Here is a 23361-nt window from a genome sequence, read left to right as displayed (position 1 = left end):
AAATGCACAACAACCCGCCAATTCGTTGAATGAAAGTTTTAGAGTACTCCAGGGAAACGTCGCGTTGTGTATATGCATGGATCTGGACAGAGCAGTTGACGATACAGAGATTCCATCATTGTTCAAAATGACGCGAGCCCAACAAGAGAGGAGTGAGAGAAACAGACTGAAGGCCAAAGCTTTACAACACTCCAGATCCTCACGTAAACATCCATACACGAAGCCTAGTGATGGCCGTAACTCGAACAATTCGTCCCAAGGCTCATCTCAACAATTTACTGATACTGGTGGAGGATTTATATTAGAAGCTGAAGACATTGACAAATTGACTGGTCACGTGACTGTTGCAGCTGATGAAGGTACGCACACAGAGGGGGTGACACACGGTAGGTTGATCTGTTGCAGCAGTAAACATTTGTGCTAAGTCAACAGTCAAGAATTTGAAAGTCACATTCAGTATGGTGGAGTCACAGGTTGAATGTATACCAGGAAAGGTTCAAAGTTACCTCCAGTGTGTGCCTATGTGTCACCCCCTTGTACAACAAGAACACGTATAACATGACTAGATATTCTCTGCAGCTCCCCCACTACCTGGTGAATTTTCAGTGTGTTTGGAGTGCAGGAAGAAGTTCTCAATGTCCTACCTATTGACTCACTTCAAATATGCTGTATGTGATTCATGTAGGCAAGGAGATGTGTTTTTATAAAAATAAGAATAATCTAGTGCCCTATTTCTTTGACAGAGATAAAGACGTTCATTCCTTGATAACTAAAACTGATGCCAAACAGGTCAGAATTAATAAAGTTTTTTAACTGTCCACTTACCATTAGGACATGTAGGAGTATTTGTTAAAAGATTGTGATCTGAATGGAAGAGACGGTGATCCCTTACCATTTCTGAAGAAGAGAAATCCACACAAGAACACATGGGGTGAAATGCATTTGTATTTACGACCTCAGGTAAACCGATATGAGTTATTTGTGCTATTGGAACATGTACCTGTGAAGGTGGAAGAATTAGCCCACAAGTTATGGGGTGGAGCTGATGGACTAAGCTTAGAACGCCAAAGAAGAAACAAGTTACGAGATGCTGCCAAACAAAAACAGTTCACAAAGAAAATTACAGGTACCAAAAAGTACTTGTCCGTGAGTTTTAATTTGTACCTTGCAGAACTGCGCCAGCAAATTGAGTTTTCGGTTTCTAAACCCAGCAAGTCTTATGCCCCTCATGTACACAAGTTCCCTGCTCCAGGAGAGAAAGGTGGTGAAGTGTACGATGCAGATTCTGACACTTGGTCCAAGACTTGTTCAGAATGTGGGCACACTATAACATTTGAAAAAATGTGAATTTGTGTTTAGTGATGTAAATACTATGTTTTACCGCCTTGCATTTTTGTGGTTTTGTTCATCAAAGTGTATTAGTAGTATACGGAGTTAATATCGATATGCCTTCAAAAAAGATGGGTTGAATTATTTTAGCTATAAAACCCTTATCTGCTAAACTGCTATCGTTTCACTTACATCATCTACAATTTTGTGGTTTCTGGAAACTAGAAAAGCTGTGGATCCAAGGTAGGATGACAGAACTTGGCTCGAGTCTAACGAAAATGGACTGGCTCGCTTCAATGCAATCGGGAGCAAATCACCCTTACCAGACTGGACAAGACGGACATAGAATAGTAAAAGTGATTGCACGCAAGCCTCCCCCGTCCCCTATTGACCTGACCGCCCGTTTGGACCCACAAGAGGCGGCACAATACCAGTTCTTAGATGCCAAGCCTCCGTATTCGTACGCCTCGCTGATCGCGTTTGCCATCAACAGCACTTCAAGACGGCGAATGACATTAAACGATATCTACACGTGGATTTGTAACCATTTCCCTTATTACAGAGAGGCTGGTACTGGATGGAAGGTAAATGCGTTAGTGCTTCTAATATTTCATACACACCCGGCTTGTACTGTTGCTTAGAAACAATTCTTTATTCATAGATTATAGTTATCAGCTTTTTACACCCCAAGGTGTTGTACCATACAATTTGAATATGCCTTCAAGTTTTATTTTATGTATGTCTAATATTTTTTGTTACTTTTATCCAGAACTCCATCAGACATAACCTGTCCCTGAACAAATGTTTCAGAAAAGTGCCTAGACCGAAGGATGATCCTGGAAAGGTGAAATGCTTTTACTTGTATCCTGGCATTGTTGGGGGTATGGTTAAGGTTCATCAAACAGAAAATAGATGTCAATTAAATTTGGTTTTGTGTGCAGGTTTAAAGACTTCGTATAAAGTTGTGCTAATCGTATGTTGAATGTGTAAATGTGTTGAACTGGTGTGTGATATGGCTGGCTATTGTAGAGGGATTGAATAACAATTAGTGTATGTGAAATCCATTGTTTGTAAATTTGTGCTAAAACAAAGACAGTTGTTTTAATAACAATTTTAATGTGTGTAATTGTGCAGGGATCGTATTGGGAGATTGATCCAACTCCTTTGAAGGAAGACGATGATAGTCTATCAAGTTCTGGGTTTCCACGCAAGAGAAAGTCAAATGAAAAGGTCTGTCCCACCATTCTCACTATACTTTTGTGTGTTGAGAGTAAATGTTGACACTTGGTATTATGTAAATTAGCACCAGTACTGTACATGCCCCTTTTGTTAGTGAAATATCGTTTTTTAGAAAGATTTCTTGTGCAAGTCCTGAAGTCTAAGAGACCAAAAATGAAAGATATTTTTTTCCATCTCATTCCATTCTCCCACTCTATGGCTGCAGTTAGTGACACATTTTTTAAATTTCTCAGATTGACATTATGTAATATTCAGCAATTAGCTTGAGATAAGTTGGATCACAAGTCAATTATGAGTTGCATAGTCAGCAGCTTATTGTGTTCGGTATAATCTGGTCTCAACCATTAAATCACCTTATTTGTGACATCAGATGGACTTTGTTATTATTGCTTGGGGCATGTATACAACACTAATCCAAAGCTGTCAAATGTATTAGGATACATGCAGTCACTCATTTACCCTTGATAATTAATAGACAGCAGATATTTTGTCTGAGCTAAAGTAGTTTTGTCCTGTAGTCGGCTAGACAACACATGCATTATCGTAATGGAATACTCTATATAATATCGTCTGAGATGCCATATTTGTCAATGTGCCATTAATTATAATAGAAGTTGTGGTCTTTTGGTCTTTCGTACCAATGTATGTCATTGCTTGTGGTGTTTGTAACTTGTAATCCGTGTGCGGTGCTTTGGAATGTAAACTGCATGCCTCAGTCAAGAGCAGAAACAGGTGGGCAGATCGAACATTGTGGTAGGGATGAATGGGGTGTACAATGGTAGCAATGCAAAATATTATTGTCCACATAGACAGTAGCCTACGCATTTTTGTTGGGTAGAGAAACTCCTCTGTTAAATGTGAAGGTATTGACTTAGGGTATTTACATTTTCAAGCCCACCCTTAGTGGGTACCATTTTGCAGACTAAACTACCTCTGACATTCATAGACACACCTTTTAACCAACTTATTTAACCTCTAATGTTACATCCATATATGGAATGGTTTGGCCACTCAGTTTACATTCCAGTAATGCCTCTAGCTTGCTCTAGATTATTTGCCCCGGTTACCACTGGCAACTGTACAAACACAGGGATCTGTTTGTTTATTCGAAATGACTTTATCATTCCGGGACATTAACCATAGATCATTGTATTGTAAACCCTCACTCCCGATAGTGTCATCGCTACGTTGGGACACAACGGTGAACCATTCGCCAGCAATTTATCTGTGTAATCAGTTTTCCATACGTGATTGCTTACAATAACTTCATTGACTTTGTTGACTAAAAGTTTCCTAATAGGAAATGACATTTTTTTAGCTCACCTTTTTTCAGCTAAGGAAAAACTATCTAATGAAAACAAATTTCTTTACTATATAAACATTATTTATATAATCCACCACGATGAGTCTTTGTGGCATTTCAAAATCTCTCTACATTTTTTTGTTATTATTGAAATGTATACACAGAACACAATTGATTTTCTGTAGTTGATTTATGCCTGGATTAAGCTTTAATTTCTACCTGAAAATTTTTAGTATTAACCTGAATTAGCAGAGAGATCTGTCAACGCCAGTCATAGTACTGAAATGCTGACTATAAAAGTTATCAGTAAAAATTCTTAAGCATTCAGCACATGTAATACTAAATAAAAGTTTACATAAACTGTAATCGAGTGTCAGTCACAATAGTAATTTCTACTGATTTTTTTTCTTTTATCAGTATTACTAGTCACATAACTGTCGGCAAGCAGCAATTACTATAGCATATGAATAGCTTGGCTAAGATGTTGTGTACTTGTTAGGTGTACTTGTGCATAACACTAGATGTTGACGTCTGAATTTTGTGTGCGTATATATATATGCCCTGCTGTGGCTTCCATTTAATTTACTGTTGGGAAATTATTTTTAACCAGTACAGTAAGTATTGGTGAATTTTGTAATACTTGTACCTGTTCTGTATGCGACACCACTTGATGTTGAAGGTGCTCAGTGTGTTCCTTTAGTGTGTGAAAGTGTGCAATGATGTAATTGATAGCTGCGCACAATAACCAGTTGTCAAATTGAAAACCCGCAAGCCCACTTTAATAAATTCCTTATCTGTGTCGGCATCTTGTAACCCAAGTTGGAGGGCATGCCCCTGACCTCATCTGGGGGACTTCTGTCTTTGACCATTTGTCCTTAACTTTGTAGGCAATTGTTATTGAATATGTACAAGATGTTTGGATTCTAATTTGCTACCTACTGGTTCCTGTTTTCTGTTGACAGTAGATATCGGCAGATTAAATCATAACCCGGTGGTTCAATTTTGTGTGCCATCTGCGATCCATTTGTCACTGAAGTAATGCCGTTGGTATGGTCACGTGAATAATATGTTGTGCCTGGCCGTAAATGTGCAGTACTGCTATTCGCACATGAGCGAACTTGTGGGGTGTCCAGAGGTTGTAAGGTTGCAGTTTTTATCGTCGAGCAACATAGTTTAGCTGAGGGTGGTCGTGTTTACGGTTGTAGATGTTTTGTCTTTCAATTATGTCCTGAACGCACAGTGTGATGTGGTCACACACACGCAACTTATGGCTCTTATCTCTGCAATGCTTTGTAGTGTGTTTTGTGTCTTTGTACTTTTATTGCAGATAAAGCACTGTTGATATACTGTTGTTGTTTTGTTATTATAGGCAGGAGCAGACAGCTTGATCACTGACAAACCCAGGTCTCCGTCATTGAATGAATTAAACAGAGGGGAAGATTCCATGTCAGCTCCTAAGAAGCCAGCCACCACAAGGAGCAATGTGCTGATGAAGTCAGAGACACAGCGCAACACCGCCACCACTACAGCAGTAACAGACAGTTGTCTACTGGATCACAGCCCACCAAAAATGGCGTTTGCTGAACGTGATGGCTTTGATGATCTGAGTGCGTCATTTCGCAGCCTCTACAAGTCCTTGTTTGGACATTCTGTTGGCAAAGGAGACTTTGTTGGACCGGACTCGCTGCTTGATGACAACACACCTGATCAACTGACTTTATCAAATTCCAGTATTCCACTGGGTACATCTGCCAGCAATTTCAGTTCTCCCAAGATGCCAAGGTTCACTTCACTGATGGAGAGTATGAGAGGCTTGGCTGAGTCAAATCGTTGGGATCAGCTGAATCAATCACAGATACAAGAACTAGTCGATTGTTTTAGAATCGGTGAAGAATCTGACCACTTTGGCTTGGACACTAGCGTGTGGGCTGGCCTCTCATCATCTTTTAATAACTTTTTGTCTCGAGTTAGTCACAAATTACCCCCCACAAGTGGCAGCACCCCGTCATGTAGGAAGATGCATTATGGCACAAATACTGTTGGAAATTTAAGACACTCACCCACGTCAAGTTACCACTCAATAAACAGCAGTGGTTACAGCAATTGCAGCAATCATTCTGTATCACCACAACAACCATCGATGATGGGTATGTCACCGAGCAGCCTCCCACCATACTCTATGCCACCTCCACACACTGAAACACTACCTGTTTTATCATTTGCTGCTGATCCAGCAAGTCCCCTACCTCAGCTGCACATTCACTCGGCAGCCAGTGACTTTGTTAATACTGATCCAGACGAAGATGATGATTTTGACTGGTCAAAACTCCTCTGACTATGAGTGGATGATGATACGCTTGTTGTGTGAATTTATGCAATGGTCACTTTACTATGGACTTCACGATCACTTACACTTAATATGTATAATTATAGCAAAGGTGTTTTTATATATGTGTATTTTACCCAATTGTATTATATAGGTAGGAACTGTGAAAGTTGCTACCACTGATTTTATAGCTGTAGCTATGTATTTAAATATTTATTATTACATGAGTTTTTGTTTGATGTGTAAACTGACTGCTTGCAAGTTGATCACTTTCAATGTTATCACTGAACCCAGTGTACTACATAGTTTAGAGACAATTGTATTTATTGTAGTGAAAGTTTCACTATGTGTTACTGTAGTAACAGCAATACAGCTAGTCTGCCAGACCTATTTGTTTGAATGGAAATCATACATTGATGGCTACATATACACAAGATCACAGAAATAGAATACATTCTGCCAGAAGATTGTTTAAATACCTGCCTGATCTAATGGTGTTCTATATATTGTCACAGCTAGTGTAGTGTTGCTGAGATATTTCAATAGTTTGCTCTTCAGTGAAAAAGTGTACACTTCAGCTAATTGTGTGGCATAGAAATGATTGGTTGATGAGAACATAAGTCAACTACCTATGCCATGTGTCTGTGCTGCTTTAGATACATCAATATTTCACACTTTATGCATGGTTTTCGTGACTTATTACAATAAAGGAAATCTGGAATGCATAACTACAAGATGAGGTCAATTTTCATAATAATTATGGTGTACAGTACAATATGAGTGTGTGTGTGTTTGTTTGTCAGGAGCTTGATGGTATTCCAAATAGCCAGACTGTGCCAGCATCTCTTTCATGCTTGTCCTGTATGAAGTAGCGGGAAAAAACAGTTTGAAATTGAGCAAATGAGTATGTAACTCACCTTGTCCTCGCCTGCAAAAGCCAACAGGTTTTTAGTAGGGTGCCATGCAACCGTGAATGTGGGAGCTTGGCAAGGAACTTCAGCAATTTTTTCACCAGTTTCTACATGAGCCTACACAAGTGAAAAGCAGACGCAAAAGTAAGCGTATTGATGATCAATGGGACACACTCACTATATCAACAACTAAATCTTCTGAAGAAGAAGCTATAAGCTTGCCATCATGGTTAAAGCTCATCGCTCTGATTGGCCAACTACAAGGGAAGATAATTCAGTTCCACAATCAAATTAAATAGCTCACTCTAATCTAGAGAATGTCCTAATACATACTAGTTCATCCACATCCCACAGACTAACCAACGCATCAGCACTACCCGTAGCAAAGTACCTATATAGCATAAGGTAATATGTGTTTAATGGTCCATTGAAAAATGCCATCCCTTTGTTCACACCACATACTTTCCAGATGGGTGAAATTTAATGCAGATACAATTGGATGCATGTGCGTTCAGCACGTGAAGCTGTTTGAGATCAGGATAGCTCAGGATGTTGATGCAACCAATTCCGTTTGTCAGAAAGAACATATCATTACTGTGATTCCATGTCATTTCATTCACCTAAGGGACAGAGAAACATAATACGAACACCATGATATTGTGTATGTCAACAAATAAGTGAATTGTGTGTGCCAGGTTTCCTTGACATTGAGCTCCCTCTAGGAATTTGATAATTTACTGACAATTTCCTCAGCTGAAATTTGATGTTGTTTAGGTCATGCAAATTATGAAAATGATACCCCAAATACAGAGAAATTACAAATCCGTTGACCTCACATACTGATCATTAGTATACAAAAGAAAAATGACAACATATAGAGTTTTTGTCTTGACATCAGAAACTACATAACTTTAAAGGTTATCATAAACTGTTATTTACCTCATATTTGAACTGTTCTTCATTAATAATTTTGTACGTCCGTGAGTCCACAAATGTTAACAAGTCCTCCTTGTTTCCAACAGCAATGGTGTTACCATTAGGACTCCATTTAATGTTGATGTTCTCTCCTCTTGTGGTCACCGTGTGTGTACTCTTGCTGGCTAATGGGAAAGGAATAAAAAAAAAAGTAAGCCAGTAAACTCTGTACTAAAGTGTTAGTTCTATAACTGTTTGAATCTCCCTTCCTGTTAACAGTATGGCGCTTCATTTAACACTTCCTTCCAACAACTACTCAATATAGTTCAGAGTGCAACTTTTAAACATCCTTAACAAAATCAAATCACCATAGAATGGTTCCAATTGACAGGTGCCTTTTGTAATTGACCTTTGTAATAATCACATTACACATTAAGGGTGTCTGTACGTGTGTATTACATTATGCATGCATGTTTACATATGTGATCCATGTGCATATCATATTTACATGTAGAACGGCATGCGTGTGTGGTGTGAGTGTTTGCAGTCTAGAGTGTGCATGTAGTATATATCCATTACATTATAACGAAGTGTAAAATCAATAATAAATCAAAACTAGGATAACACTTTACCCTTGAAGCAAAATGTTTGTACCGTTTATTTTGTAAGGCCAAGTACACAAGCAAGAAAATGAAAATGGTTTCATCCTAAGGTCTTTAGAATCCTAATCTGACCTACGTAAGCCTTTAGAATCAAAATCAACTTTTGCAAAAGCTTCAACACACACGGATACACTTCTAGTGAGACAGTGTGGCTATTGTGAATGCTAGGAATACATTGCATCTTCCATTAAAAAACAAACTCACCAAGTAAACAAATATGTATTGAATATAATTATTAGTTTACATCATTTTCTTTTTACTTTTATTTTCTCAATTCTATCACCACAATACACAATATACTACTACACTTACTTCTGATGTCCCATATTCTGATGGTTTTGTCAATAGATGCAGTTACCAGCAGTTGCGGGTCTGTAGGATGCCAGCACAGTTGATCAACACTGTCATTGTGACCCTTATAAGTGCTGTCTTTGCTCTGTGGGGGGAGTGGAAGTTACATGCGTTGTCAATTAATATTGTCAATCATGTAACATGTTACAAACACACACGTACAGTCTAAAACATTCTCCTGAAAATAAATAGCTAAGTTTGGTAAAAATCAGATTCCCTCTTTGGAATTGAACCCTAATTTTCCAGCATGATAGGCAATTCAATCACCTAAGTACTTTAAAATCTTACCATCAAAGGATGCAGTGTTGGGACAGTTACTTTTTAAATGTAACTTGTTGCATATTACATATTATTTACAACAGAACTATTTAGTTACAGTTACATACTACCCAAAAAATAAAGTAACTATAATAATATTACATATTATATTACTTTGTGTCCACAGCCTTAACGTGTGAAACTACCACTTTATCACATGACATGATTGCGTTATTGGACAATGTGCAAATCTTGGTTATAAGTAAGAAGCTGGTGAATAAGCTTCATTCAGTAGGCTTTATTACTTCGTAGTGGCTAGGAATTACCCAGTGGATTACTAACGAGATTAGTAACTTCGTTACTTAAAGTAATAATATTACATAATATTAGACTCGTTATAGTAACTTTATTGTGTTACATTTGCAAGTAAAGTAACTTGAGTTATATTACCTGTTTTTACAGCATATTTCGTTATATACTTTGTTACCACAAAAGTAATAATTATTACATAATGTGTTACTTATGTAATGCGTTACCCCCAACACTGAAAAGATGGTATGAAAAAGCTTGAATGAAGCATTGACAGACCAAACGGTCCAACAGTTCTCAAAATTACATAGGGGATATTCCAATAGTTGTAGTTAAAACACTGTATGGTAAACTATTAATCTTCATAGCAAGTAATTTAATAAAAAGTCAATAATCAGTATGAGATTGGCTGACCATTAAGTCTTTATACAATACCTCACTATTAAATTCTATAGTGTCTTAGTGTCAAAATTGTGATTCCCTGCATCTACATGCAGGCCCCTAATGGCATAGCATTTCCAATTCATGTACATGAATACGCAGTTTGTGTAGGAAAAATGTCCAACATGTTCTAGCAATGCAGTCAGATAATAGCAAGAATTTTTGTGGTTTATATTATATGATCAATGACATTAAGTTAATTCCTGATAACATGAGAACAAGAACTACATTAAAAGCGGAGTCACCATGGATACTGTAAAATTGAGTCCTTACAAAACTTAAAAACATCCATTTACAACAATTGCATTTTGAGGGACAACTGTTTATGCACATTAATGTATATTTTCAACTGAGGATTTCACTGCACAAATTTTTAAGTTTACTGTCATCATGGACAATTAATCTTCACCCAAAAATCTGTAACTATAACACACACACACACACACACACACACACACACACACACACACACACACACACACACACCCGCACCCATACACAGAGTATGCACATTACCAGGCGATCTTTGTCCAGGGTAAACACAGACACAGTCTTATCATAAGACCCAGAGGCTAGCTTCTGTCCATCACAACTCCAGTCCACAGAATGAACCTACAACAAAGCAAATATAAACTCAATACTTAAAAATGACACATAGAGCTTCATCACATGATGTACTAATTGCTATACAATCATCCTAAACAGTAACTTACCAAGTATGCATCTCTGATAACATCATACCCAACAGAAATAACTTAGAAATTGATTTTCTTTCTGTAAACATGCCTCACTTGAGGGCTGTAACAATTTATATGGATCCCCCATTAAAAGTGGATGCTGTGATCCATTTTTGTTTAAAATATTTGGACTCCTCTGGAATATTTTATTCCCCTTCCCCACATAAAAATGAGCTTCCTGCATCATGTAAAGGAGTTTAAATACTTCAGCCACAACAACCAATCCCCCATACAGTGATTTGCATGTCAGTTGTCAGTTGTACAAAAGTTCTGAATGGGACTCACGTGAAAACCAACCAATGATAGGCAGCCTGACTTTTTCAAATTCTTATGAAGTATCCGATTGGCTGTTTTTCATGTGATATCTCCAGCAAAAACAATTGTAACGACAACTGTCTTACAATTTACTGTAGCTACTACACATATTCAATTCATATATCGATCATGAGACAAAAATAAGAGCCAGGACAGTTTATGATAAGTTTGCATCAAATTCAATCACCTAAGTACTTTAAAATGTTTGTTTACTTGTTTAAATGTGATTTGTAGTGTATTACTTTGGTTGAATTATTTTGTATCCCTTCCATTAAAACTCTATTTTATTCACTTGAAATATGAATTTGTCCCCCCAAGTGTAAGAATCAGACATTTCACTTTTAAATATTGAAATAGTAATGGTAGCGGTATCTGCCCAACGGGCCAGGACAACTTTAGATTCAGTGCTAACTAAAATGTCTGCAATGTCACACAAATTAGAAACATTACTGTTCTATTGCTGTGTAGCATGCATGGTGAAAATGTTTTCAAGTACATGATCCTTATGCCATCCTTAGAGTGTATATAGTGAGCATGCAGGGTTAAATAAACTACAGGTAATTGTATCCATACTTGCAGTGTTGGGACAGTTACTTTTTAAATGTAACCAGTTACATATTACATATTACATATTATTTACAACTGAACTATTTAGTTACAGTTACATATTACCCATATAATAAAGTAACTATAATAATATTACATATTATATTACTTTGTGTCCACATCCTTAAGCTGTCACATGTGAAACTACCACTTTATTATATGACACGATTATGTTGTTGGACAATGTGCAAATCTTGGCTATAAGCAAGAAGCTGGTGAATAAGCTTCAACAATAGGCTTCGTTACTTCGTTGTGACTAGACGTTACTCAGTGGATTACTAACGAGATTAGCAACTTCATTACTTAAAGTAATAATATTACATAATATTAGACTCGTTACAGTAACTTCATTACTTAGGTAATGCGCGTCACATTTGCAAGTAAAGTAACTTGAGTTATATTACCTGTTTTTACAGCATATTTCGTTATATTACTTCGTTACCACAAAAGTAATAATTATTACGTAACGCGTTACCCCCAACACTGCATACTTTGTATGTCATGTGAAAAACTATGTGATGCTAGTAGTAACATGTTCTATATCACATGTACACATATCATAGTTAAGTGGTAATTACTTAACTGAAAAAAAGAAATGAATTTGTACATTTAAAGGCAACACAGATTGCAACAGTTATTGTACAGCAGGAAAAATCTATTTTATCTGTTTTCTTGGCATGTACATGCTATCCCATAATAATTTCATTGATCTTAGTATAATCTGTAAAGTAAATGATGAAGGTTTGGGACTTACCCTGCATGCTATGCACTTTCAGATTTAAACTTGTAGTGACAATAATAAGATAATTAGCTATACAACATTGGAACCCAAACATCAGCATTATTTAAATGTATAATAACTGTACAGTTAAGTACAACGATACAATGTGAGTGAAACAGTTAGGATACAGGTCAAGCAATTACAGACACCACTCACAGGTGCATGGTATAGTACTACATCTGCTATTGTGAAGATTACACAGTAGTACCTATCTAAACAAGTTTCACATCATTGTTATTAATTTGCTTTGGTAGCAACGAGACAAGGCCTCATGGTTTGTACTGTGATGTTTGCAGTTTTGCATGCCATGTAAAATAGATGTAGATATTCTAGTGTGTAGCAAAGTAGTTGAAAATTTCTTGCCTACTATAATACAACACACAGGACAAACACATGGACAGGTAAATACATTTGCCTGCCCTACAAGATGTAAGGCAGTCTATATGCCAGCTATGAGCATAAAAGTTTGTGGATAAAAAATTGCACCAGATAGATGCACAGAAACCAAAATGATGCACCGAAAAGGTTCAATAAGTGAATAAAAGTTGCGACCAACTTAGGTGGGAATTAATAACTTGAAACAGGCTGTAGGACCAGGTGTCCTACAGATCTTCAGCACTTGTACTGTAAAGCCTTAATAAATAAATAAATAAAACACCAAAGTTGTTTTCCGCTTTTATTTGCTCTTTACATCATGTTAAAGGTACTGGTATAGGGAAGACTCACTGCCCCTAGATAGTAGTCGCTCCACAGCCTAGAATTGTGATAAGAGCTGCCCTCAGATAAGAGCAGCGGCTTGTATCTGAAATACAGATGGAAGTGACGTTTGAAGCAGAAGCTGGGCAAAGGAGCTGTTTAAAGTAGCATTTTAAGAGAAGTTAAAACGAATGATAGCATTGAAGAATGATTAAACAAGGTCAGTCACTTGTCAATCTGTATAAACACCACGGGTTACTGCCACACAAGCCCATAGTAGCCACCTTTGCATAGTAGCTGCAGGGTTTGCCTTGCTGAAAGTCAAAGTAGCCGTGGCTATTAACCGGTAAAATATGGTATTCAAGTAGCTAAATGATGATGATTTAACTTCATTAAAATCCCACATCAATACATGTTTTGGATGCTGATTCACTATGAGCTAAACGTTGAGCTTTAAAAAGTGTGCACAAAACTATAGATAATCATATGTACAGAGTAGAGATTTTAATTGTGAGATTCAAAATTTTTGGATTAAAGCCTGCCTTACAAAAATTTCCAGTAGAAGGTGACCAAATTCATATATTTTTGCACTCCATGGCATCCAAAGAAACAGATCATACCACAGAGAAAAATCTATCATGTCTCACAGAGCTTACAATCACAGAAACTTTTGCTGGATGATATCTTCATGGCAGATTTTCAAAGATTTGGAGCTTGCAAATATATGGTAGTTCTGGGATCCAAATATTTTAATGCTCAAGATTAGGGAACCAATTCTTTCATCACAGGCCTAGGCCCATGTACCCAGCAAAATACAAACATTTAAATTGGAAAGTGTGTATGTCAGTACATAGCTCTGTGGATCCTGCAGTGCGTGTAATAGTCTAATTGTGTCAGATGCACACCTTCAAACACATGGTGTACCAGTCAGAAGGACTACATCGATTTTTACAAGACAAATAGATAACAAGGCCCCAGAGCATGTGAAGAGCTTGTAATGGATAGCCATATTGTACATAAATGGTACAGGATTATGCACTTCCTCCAGGGTGGAGGAGTATACAAGTTACATGCTGCTGGAAGTCACCTTAGATTGGTGTGCTATGAAGTCCTTCTTTCTCTTGTTGGCCTCGAAGTAGCTTCGCAAATTTTCAATTTCTTCTCGAAACATTATCTGCAAGGCATCCACAAACTATTCACACAAGACACTGCACAAGCAATCCAATGCTTACCTTACTGGTGCGCTTCTAATAGAAAATACACGCGCATTGTATAGAATATAAATGTGCTATAATTGGAGTTTATAGCTGACAGCTAAATTGTTTCACTTCATTGCGCAATTTGTTAGACAATGGCAGAAGGAGAAGAAGATAGCTCGAGTGGTCGAATGCGTTGTCACTATGACGTGCTTGGTGTGCCGCGTGACTGTACTGACGCCGACTTGAAGAAGTCATACCGTAAACTAGCCCTCAAATATCATCCAGGTTGTGTAATGGCGTACAATATTGAGGTTTACAATGATATGGTTGTGTAGATAAGAATCCGGATAGTGTAGCTGAATGTACACGGCAGTTCAGAGAAGTTCAACAAGCCTATGATGTGTTGAGTGACCCCCAAGAGAGGGCGTGGTCAGTGTACGCAGTGTGGTTATAAGTTCTGTTATGCATGGTGATATTTTAGGTATGATAAGCATCGTGAGGCCATTTTGCGAGGAGGTTAGCTATAGTGTGTTTGTAGAGGTATACCAATACATATTGGAACTTTTGATATGAATACAACTAAGGACACTGCAGTAATCAAGCCACATTGTACACAGCAAACAAGGCTGAGGAACAGTAGTTATCTTGCTTGCCAGAAAACTGTATGCAAAGCCAGCTAAGTGTGTGCATGGCTACTGTTTTAATTGTTACAGTGCTTACCCAAAGAGCATAACATAATATAGCCAGCCATTTTAAAACTATCTAGCCAAAAAGTTGGGAAGGGGTTGAGTATAAGCTCTACAACATTATGACTGTTGTATTAGAGTGACTGACTGCTCTATTAGAATGTGTTGATCTTTTTATTATCCACCCTTACCAGGGTATTTGATAAGACAATATGGCGCTCCATTGGCCCAGTGTGAACACAAAATGACCCACACAATCCATGGCTTCTGCTCCAATTTTCTCAGCACTAGTTCAGCTTTGTAACTAATACACATCAAACATAAGCTGATTGGTCCAGTGGTATACTACTGGTGGAGCAGTAGATGTCTGGGTTGGGCCAGTTTGGCTCAGAGTCGAAATACTTATCAAACACCCTGACCCTTACCCCAATCCCCCATCACATGCTAGTAATTTTTGGGTTTTGATAGAATTATACCAATTTCTTACTGCAGTTGGATCAGGCTACAAAGATGACAGTATAAATTTGATGCCGTTCTTCTCTCCATCTTGCTACAATGGCTTCACAGATGATGCCAAGGTGTTTGTGTGCATGCGTGTGTACATTTATTTATGTGTTGACAGGGTTTTTATGGTATCTACAACATGGTGTTTGAGCGAATCAAAAAGGAGGACAACCAGTTTAGGAGTGAAAATGACACAGAAGATATTCCACAGTTTGGTTAGTGGATCTATTGCATAGTAGGTTGCATAGTGTGTGTAGCGGGCCACTTTACTATATCCCAATTCTTTATTATATTTATTGAGGCTTTGCAGCACAAATGCTGAAGGTCTGTAGGACGGACACCTTAAGTAGCCAAATTAAAGATACGCCTATGCTTATGTTTGGGACTTACTTAGACAGTACTATTTTAGACCAGTTCAGTAACTATTTGTTATGTATTTCTTGGCAGGTGATTCCCAAACAGATTATGAAGAGGTGTGTAATTTGTACTTGTGTTATGTGTATGTAGTGTGTGTATGCTGTATGCATGTGTAGTGGGTGTGTGTGTTTTGTCAACTCATTGCCGTACTTATTTATGATGTAGGTGTGTCAATTCTATGGCTACTGGCAGAGTTACTATACCAGCAAGACGTATGAATGGGAAGATAAGTTTGATTTACGGGATGCGCCAAATAGGAGGGTTCAACGGGCCATGGAGAAGGAGAACAAAAAAGCCCGGGAGGCTGTCAAACGTGAGAGAAATGAAACGATACGGGTTAGTCATTGGTTGGTATCGTCTGTAGCATTTTACCTTTGCTGTTTAAAATTCTTTTACAGCAACTGGTAGCATTTGTGAGGAAGAGGGATAAAAGAATGGAGGCCTATAAGGTATGGTCACAAGTGTGTGTATGCATGCGTGCGTGCGCATGAGCAAGCGTGTGAGGTGTGTGCGTGCGTACGTGTGTGTGTACTACTGCAACATTGTATATAATGACATGGGCCATTCTGGGCTTTTCCAACTATAATGTTGTAAAGTTGCTATCAGTATGAAGCTATGGGTTATATGTAATGTGTATTATTTACCATTACTGTGAAACTTTGCTCAGCGAAGGCTATGCACATATGTACAGTACAGCAATTAATTTTGACAGTTATAGGATTCCTTTTTTATGTGTAGGAGCTATTGAAACAGAAAGAAGTAGAGAGACAAAAGAAAGTAGTTGAAAAGAGAACCACAGAATTGAAGAAGAAACAACAGTGAGCATGTTATGGCATTATTGGGCATTGTTCAGTATATGCAGGAACAAAGTCTGATGTATGCACACGCACACACACAGCATTGAAACCAGGTAGGGTCATCCGGATCAATTGGGTCACAATTTTTCTGGGTCATCTGGATCTGACTGCTTTATAGATTATCCAGGATTGCATTAGTTTGATCATGTTAATGCATCATAGTTAGCCCAGCTTCTTTCGTGAACCATTTAGTGTCTGTAGGCATACTACGTGCACCCACATCCATTTATCAGTAGTGTTGTAGTCTGTAGGTATGCACGAATCTATGTCCATTGCTGTCTGCGGGTGTGTGTAGCTACACCCACTAAGCAATTGTTATTGTATGAGGTATAGTCTAGTCTTGCGAGTTAGCTTTTTTCACGAGCCATGCCCACTTTAATATCGGGAATGTGTGATACTGTTTGTAAGTGTACATGGAGCCATGCTAATCCACCAGTATGGTGAGTTGAAGTTTGTAGGTATGCACAAAGCCACACCCACTTACAGGATAAGTATCTTGCTGTTTGTAAACTGACATGGAACCACACCCAATGACTGATTGTTAGTTGTAAACCTCACCTGTTTAGTTTTCATATAGCTACCCTTGTACTTAACTAGTCAAGCACCCAAAATGTAGCTCTTGGTACATGCCTTAGTTGATAGCATCTGATCTGGATTACTATCTGGGGTCATCCGGGTCAGCAGTAGTGCTCCGGTTTCAATGCTGACACACATGCACGCATGCATGCATTCTTCTAATTACCACACACATACATATACATGAACACATACCGACACTCACAGAGCATGGAATAAAAAGTGTGTTATGTTTCACTACTCAGGAGACAAGCCCAGTATGAGGAACAGGAGTGGCAATCAATGGCTGCACTGGAAAATGTATGTAACAAGTTACATGTTGTATGGCAAGTCTAGTCAACAGTCCCGGGAAAAGGTTGTTTCAATACTGATATCCATAATTGTCCAAATGTACAAAAACAGTGGTTGCAAACTTCTAGAGCTGAAGTCATTTTGTACATGGTTGGTCTGTTGGGCAAATTGGCAATTCTTTTTTGCATGCTGACCTGCTTAGGCCAGATGATGATGGTAATAAAACATGCATCTATGAATACTCTAATAACGCAACTTGATTTTCTGAAATTGGTTGTGATTGTGAGGCAGCAGCTATGAACTGCATACGACCATGTGTATTAATTACCTTAACACTTCTGCCCATTGTATACGTTATCATGCAGGAGATGAAAGAGATGGAGGCACGTCTTGATGGTGAATTTGGGAAGGAGTCAGATCTTGATGGTATGTCGGTTATGGTGCATTCAGTAATTTTAGGTTGCATGGGTTGCCCCATAGATGACAGCACTGATGGGAATGAAGCAAATCCTGATCTGTTCTGTGTGGCTTGTAACAAGTTGTTCAGAACACCCAAGACGTAAGTCCCTCCAGCCATTTTGTAGAATTTAGTGTGACATAACTGTGTTTAGTTTGGCCAACCATGAGAAGTCTAAGAAGCACAAAGAAAATTTGGCAGTGCTGAAACTGGTCTTGCAAGAAGAAGAAGCAGAAAACATAGCACAACCTCTTAGTGACTCTGATAGTTCTTACAGTAAACTGTCCGAAGACTTAATATTAGATAGTAATAGTAGACAACATGACACCATTGGTGACATACACTCAAGTAGTAGTGATACACATAGTGACAAAGGTGATGACACAAATTGCGACATGGATGGACACAGTTGCCAAGGGGACAGACACAGCAGCAAAGAACAAAGCAGACACAAGACTAATGACATTACAAAACAACTATCTTCAAATGATCACTCCAGAATTGTAGAAAATGACAGTACGCTGTCAGCTAGCAATAGAGATGAAGAGATCAAAAGTTGTGAAAGTGATGTTGATAATGACGACGATTTCCTCTTGTTAGCACAGAATAAGAAGAGACAAAAGGAAAGTCAACTACTTGATGACCTTGAGGATGAGATTGGACTCGTTTCTGTGACAGTAGAGAAGTCAGAAGAACACTCAACTTCACACCAAAGGTACAAGAGCTTCTGCACTTAATTGTAGTGTTAGCGTAATCTGGTTAGGGAAACGGAAGTGTCTAAGAAAGCAAAAGGAAAAAAGAAGAGCAAGACTTCAAGTGCAGTAAGCATTTTAGATGCAGTATTTTAAGTACAAACAGTGAGCTTGACTTCACTCAACACAGTACATATATGCTTATACCAAGAGTTTGGCTCACACAAAATCATTTGTAGAGGCTCTGTACTGTGTTAGATACTGTCCTCTTCTCTACAGGGGCCGCGGAGATTTGGGGGCAAGGGGGGCTGCAGCCCCTGTCAAAAAGATTATGGAAGGGCTTAGCCCTTCTAAAATTATCTATAGCTGTCATTGGACAATTGGGCTGATTGTATTACACCAAATAGCTAGCTATGTAAGTCTTTAGCTACCTGCAATTCCAGTCAATCAACTGGTTTCTATAGGAATCAAGATCGATATACCCTAATAGAGCAGTCACCTTAATATAACAGCCAACCAATATAATGTTAATGGTGACTACTAAAATCACTCTCAGATTCAATTTTGAGAGTCCAAATCTCTGGAAGGAGGGTGGCATAGCCCTTTATAGGTCCACTGAATAGTAATATAAATGCCTCAAGATCGAGATACCCTAATAGTCCAGCACCTAAGCCAAATATTTGTTCACTTTTTGATAAAAGCACCAATTTTTTTACAGAGTATATGGAGCGTGCACTAAGTGTTTTAAGAAGGGGAGGCACATAAAAAGTCCTCAGGAACACCCCTTTTTGCACCCTGACAAGAAAACTATGTGTTACTATTAAAAATCAATCATGTTTCTATCAAGTTAACTGCTGGGCCTAGTATCATAGTAGTACAAAGCATACAGCTGGAACATAATAGCCTATTAGTAATCTATAAAAAAACAAATAGTTTTCTCACCTAGGCAGTAAACAAAATCACTAAAATTTCCATTTGCAGGGATTCTGTTAAAGTTTTGGACCTTCAATGCTGATAATTGTGTAGTACTATGTACAAGGATCATCCTGATGTGTATCGTTTCTTTATTAAAGGGGTATAACAAAAGTTATTTAATGCTAAAGTCACAGGTGGATATCTCAACAGAAAACCATGAACTACAGCAGTTCAATTATCAAGCACAGAGCTTGAACAAAAGGTCCCTTGTCCTTATACTGGGCACCATATGAAAGGTAATTAAATTTCTAGTTTAATGAAGGCAGTTGCAAGTTGTTTCAACATCTTGTTCTCAAGTTACAGCGCTTTCAATTCAGTGTAATATAGTATAAGCAAGAAAAGCACAAGGGTGTGTCGTAAGGTACTTCTTAATACTCAAAATCTCACTTCATTGGAACCCAGCTCCTTTATGCTTATTTTAAGCATTATCACAGCGCTAAGAAATACCTTAACACTCATCTGTGTGCTTTTCTTGCTTATACTATATTACACTGAATTGAAAGCGCTGTAACTTGAGAACAAGATGTTGAAACAACTTGCAACTGCCTTCATTAAACTAGAAATTTAATTACCTTTCATATGGTGCCCAGTATAAGGACAAGGGACCTTTTGTTCAAACTCTGTGCTTGATAATTGAACTGCTGTAGTTCATGGTTTTCTGTTGAGATATCCACCTGTGACTTTAGCATTAAATAACTTTTGTTATACCCCTTTAATAAAGAAACGATACACATCAGGATGATCCTTGTACATAGTACTACACAATCGTCAGCATTGAAGGTCCAAAACTTTAACAGAATCCCTGCAAATGGAAATTTTAGTGATTTTGTTTACTGCCTAGGTGAGAAAACTATTTGTTTTTTTTATAGATTACTAATAGGCTATTATGTTCCAGCTGTATGCTTTGTACTACTATGATACTAGGCCCAGCAGTTAACTTGATAGAAACATGATTGATTTTTAATAGTAACAAATAGTTTTCTTGTCAGGGTGCAAAAAGGGGTGTTCCTGAGGACTTTTTAAGTGCCTCCCCTTCTTAAAACACTTAGTGCACGCTCCATATACTCTGTAAAAAAATTGGTGCTTTTATCAAAAAGTGAACGATTATGTCAATTTTAAGGGCTTATGTACTGCACTATAGTAGAGCAGTCACTCTAATACAACAGTCAAGCTGATATTAATAGTACTCTGATATACTGCTAAAATCACTCCCAAATTCAATATCAGAGGGCATAATTTTCAAAATTTCCTGGAGGGCATGCCCCCAGACCCCCTAGATTGTTTGCACACTTAAGACATGTCATCCCCTGGATAAGCTTAGCTACATCCCAGCTCCCCCCTAAATAAAGGTGTCTCCTCCGCCCCTGCTTCTCTATTACTCTCTCTTGTACACTGTTGTGTTGTTAGCAAAGTTTATAAGTTTGTAATGTATATCATTTATTTACAGAATCCACCTGCAGCGGCTACAGCATCTGGTGATGCCAGTCTATTATGTCACAAGTGTAATAGGAAATTTCCCTCCAGAAACAAGTTGTTCCAGCACATCAAAGAGACTGGGCATGCCCTGAGGGTATCCAATGATACGTCATCGTCATCTTTCACATTAACTGATGCTGGTAATGTTAGTAAGAAGAGTAGGAAGAAACGGAGTTCACATACTTAGCAATGTAATCGTAGCAAGATCATTTATACCATTCATGCAATAAGTGAATATAAGTAGTGGTTATAGCACTACAATGCAGTAGGTTAGGTAAAGGTGTTTAGTAGAGCAGCTAAGCAACAAATTTTGATGAAATTGTTCCTTTGTGATAAAAGCACCAAATTTTCTATGGAAGTTGAGTAAGGTATACTAAATCATTTGAGATATGGTGCCACATCAAACTCATTGCCTTAGGGTATGTTTTGAAACTTTAAAGCTGGATTATAAGCCTATTTCTAGCTGGCCAGGAAACCACACAAGTGCTTTCAGAATCTTAATTTTTGCTTAAATCACATGAAAGTATTTACAGATGCAATCAAAAAAAAATTCAAAATGTGGTTGTTTTTTAAACACTTCTAATGGAGCCAATATTTTAGTGTTAAAAGTAACAGGTATGATCCAATAGAAATAATACAATGCACATCTTTGGCTTCATATACCATGACCCTCCATGCTTCTTAACATGGCAAGCTAATTACCAGGATGGACACCTCCCTTGATCAGCTTTTGGATGTGACCATCCTTTGCTCGTCTATGCAAAGTTTCAGTATATTTCCTATGGAACACTTTTATGGCTTCCACATTACATTTTCTATTGATTTTACTTACCGGGTTCTTTGAGTATGATATGATTGGTAATTTCAATGGCTAATATGAAATAGTATGAATTAAGCAAATGTTGTACCAAGTTTAGTGCTTTTATCAAAAAGTGAATGATTTTGCTCTACTAGTTGCACACAACATGACAAGGTAATGAAAGATCTATTATTTTGATAGCCTATAGTCAAGGGCATAGCCAAGATTTTTTGAGGAGGTTTTCTGCACACTGATAGACTTTGAATATTTTAATGGTCCACCCACTCAACAGATTTCTGTATTTCATTATGATATTTGTATAGCTCTCTGGGACACAGCTACATATGGGTCTACGCACATACAGACATGAATCCACTGACAAAAATGGAATGATTTGTAAACAATCAAAGCATTATATGATTTCTAACTATGATGAATTGTGTTGAAGATGTGTCTTGTGCACCCTATAAATATGACAAGTTTTATCTTCCCGTGCATTCTGTAAAAACTGCTGATTATAGCAATATAAACTCATATACTCAGTTTTGCATCACCCAAAATTTATAGTGTCATGATGTCTAGTCTAGAAATATTCCTTCCTTGATAAATACCCTAAATTTCAGCACTCTACGACTTCTTCCTCATACACATTAATAATTTGTTAATACATGGATATTTATATGAATGGTGTTTAGAGGTTATACTCGACTGCTCTATTAGAATACAATAAATGTAAAGATTTTTTTGCTTTCAAGAGGGTTAATGTTCCATTTGTGGATCCTTCCCTGATAGATGAATGTAAGTTTCCAGTAGAAGTCAACCATCTTACCTATGCCCCCGTGTAGTTTAGACTGCACGTAAGGTTCAGGTGTCTAATATCTTGATATCTCTGTCCCAAGTATACCCCCCATAAATGTATCAAACTCTTCTCTACTTTTCAGGGTACTGTACAAGATTTCCAGCTTCTCTTTGGGACATTGTACTGGTGGTACTTAATTGTGCCTTTTATGTCCATGCAACTAGTAGGTAACAATTATACACAGGACACACTGAAGCCAGAATTTTTGTATAGTCAATAGGCCAGGCAAAATTGATTCACAGTTTACCGTCATCTGAGGTTTTTCAAAAGAAAAGATGCTGTTGTCAACCTCAGTAGAAGCAATAGTGACATTATAATGGTGATTATGTTTTAGAGTATTGGAAAAGCCTATAGTATTCTTTATCAGTATACCCTATAAACTTGGTCGTTCTCT

General features: G+C 37.8%; 4 protein-coding genes across 7 annotated transcripts; 3 read left to right on the top strand and 1 right to left on the bottom strand.

The window, feature by feature from the left end:
• Positions 1–3: 3 nt before the first annotated feature.
• On the top strand, positions 4–1427 carry LOC136243533 (DNA repair protein complementing XP-A cells homolog). 4 transcript variants are annotated; one of them, XM_066035046.1, is made up of 6 exons: positions 4–359; positions 580–681; positions 725–789; positions 841–960; positions 1009–1126; positions 1172–1427. In XM_066035046.1, the coding sequence occupies exons 1-6, from the start codon at positions 77–79 to the stop codon at positions 1345–1347; spliced, it is 864 nt and encodes a 287-aa protein (XP_065891118.1). In that variant the 5' UTR covers positions 4–76; the 3' UTR covers positions 1348–1427. The 4 variants fall into 4 exon arrangements, with proteins under 4 accessions (XP_065891118.1, XP_065891119.1, XP_065891116.1 ...); XM_066035047.1 differs by having other exon boundaries at positions 580–685; positions 744–789; XM_066035044.1 differs by having other exon boundaries at positions 4–386.
• A 6-nt stretch (positions 1428–1433) lies between these two features.
• On the top strand, positions 1434–6486 carry LOC136243530 (forkhead box protein J2-like). The gene is made up of 4 exons (XM_066035041.1): positions 1434–1913; positions 2099–2173; positions 2464–2559; positions 5241–6486. Exons 1-4 carry the CDS (start codon positions 1578–1580, stop codon positions 6204–6206), a joined length of 1473 nt encoding a protein of 490 aa, XP_065891113.1. The 5' UTR covers positions 1434–1577; the 3' UTR covers positions 6207–6486.
• A 447-nt stretch (positions 6487–6933) lies between these two features.
• On the bottom strand, positions 6934–14461 carry LOC136242654 (THO complex subunit 3-like). Its single transcript, XM_066034099.1, has 10 exons — positions 14412–14461; positions 14267–14353; positions 10561–10656; positions 8998–9121; positions 8048–8208; positions 7571–7728; positions 7413–7499; positions 7287–7365; positions 7115–7225; positions 6934–7056 (listed from the first exon to the last, which is right to left on the bottom strand). Exons 2-10 carry the CDS (start codon positions 14348–14350, stop codon positions 6997–6999), a joined length of 960 nt encoding a protein of 319 aa, XP_065890171.1. The 5' UTR covers positions 14351–14353; positions 14412–14461; the 3' UTR covers positions 6934–6996.
• Positions 14450–21531, top strand: LOC136242653 (dnaJ homolog subfamily C member 21-like). Its single transcript, XM_066034098.1, has 15 exons — positions 14450–14663; positions 14714–14807; positions 14860–14894; positions 15557–15642; positions 15687–15783; positions 16016–16041; positions 16151–16321; positions 16384–16434; positions 16724–16803; positions 17664–17718; positions 18075–18135; positions 18190–18268; positions 18321–18881; positions 18930–18987; positions 21281–21531. Exons 1-15 carry the CDS (start codon positions 14531–14533, stop codon positions 21494–21496), a joined length of 1803 nt encoding a protein of 600 aa, XP_065890170.1. The 5' UTR covers positions 14450–14530; the 3' UTR covers positions 21497–21531.
• The last annotated feature ends 1830 nt before the right edge of the window (positions 21532–23361 follow it).

Source organism: Dysidea avara, chromosome 13 (genome assembly GCF_963678975.1).
Source record: "Dysidea avara chromosome 13, odDysAvar1.4, whole genome shotgun sequence".
NCBI lineage: Eukaryota > Metazoa > Porifera > Demospongiae > Dictyoceratida > Dysideidae > Dysidea > Dysidea avara.
Note: the sequence above shows the minus strand (reverse complement) of the source record. Positions and strands in the feature narration are given on the sequence as shown.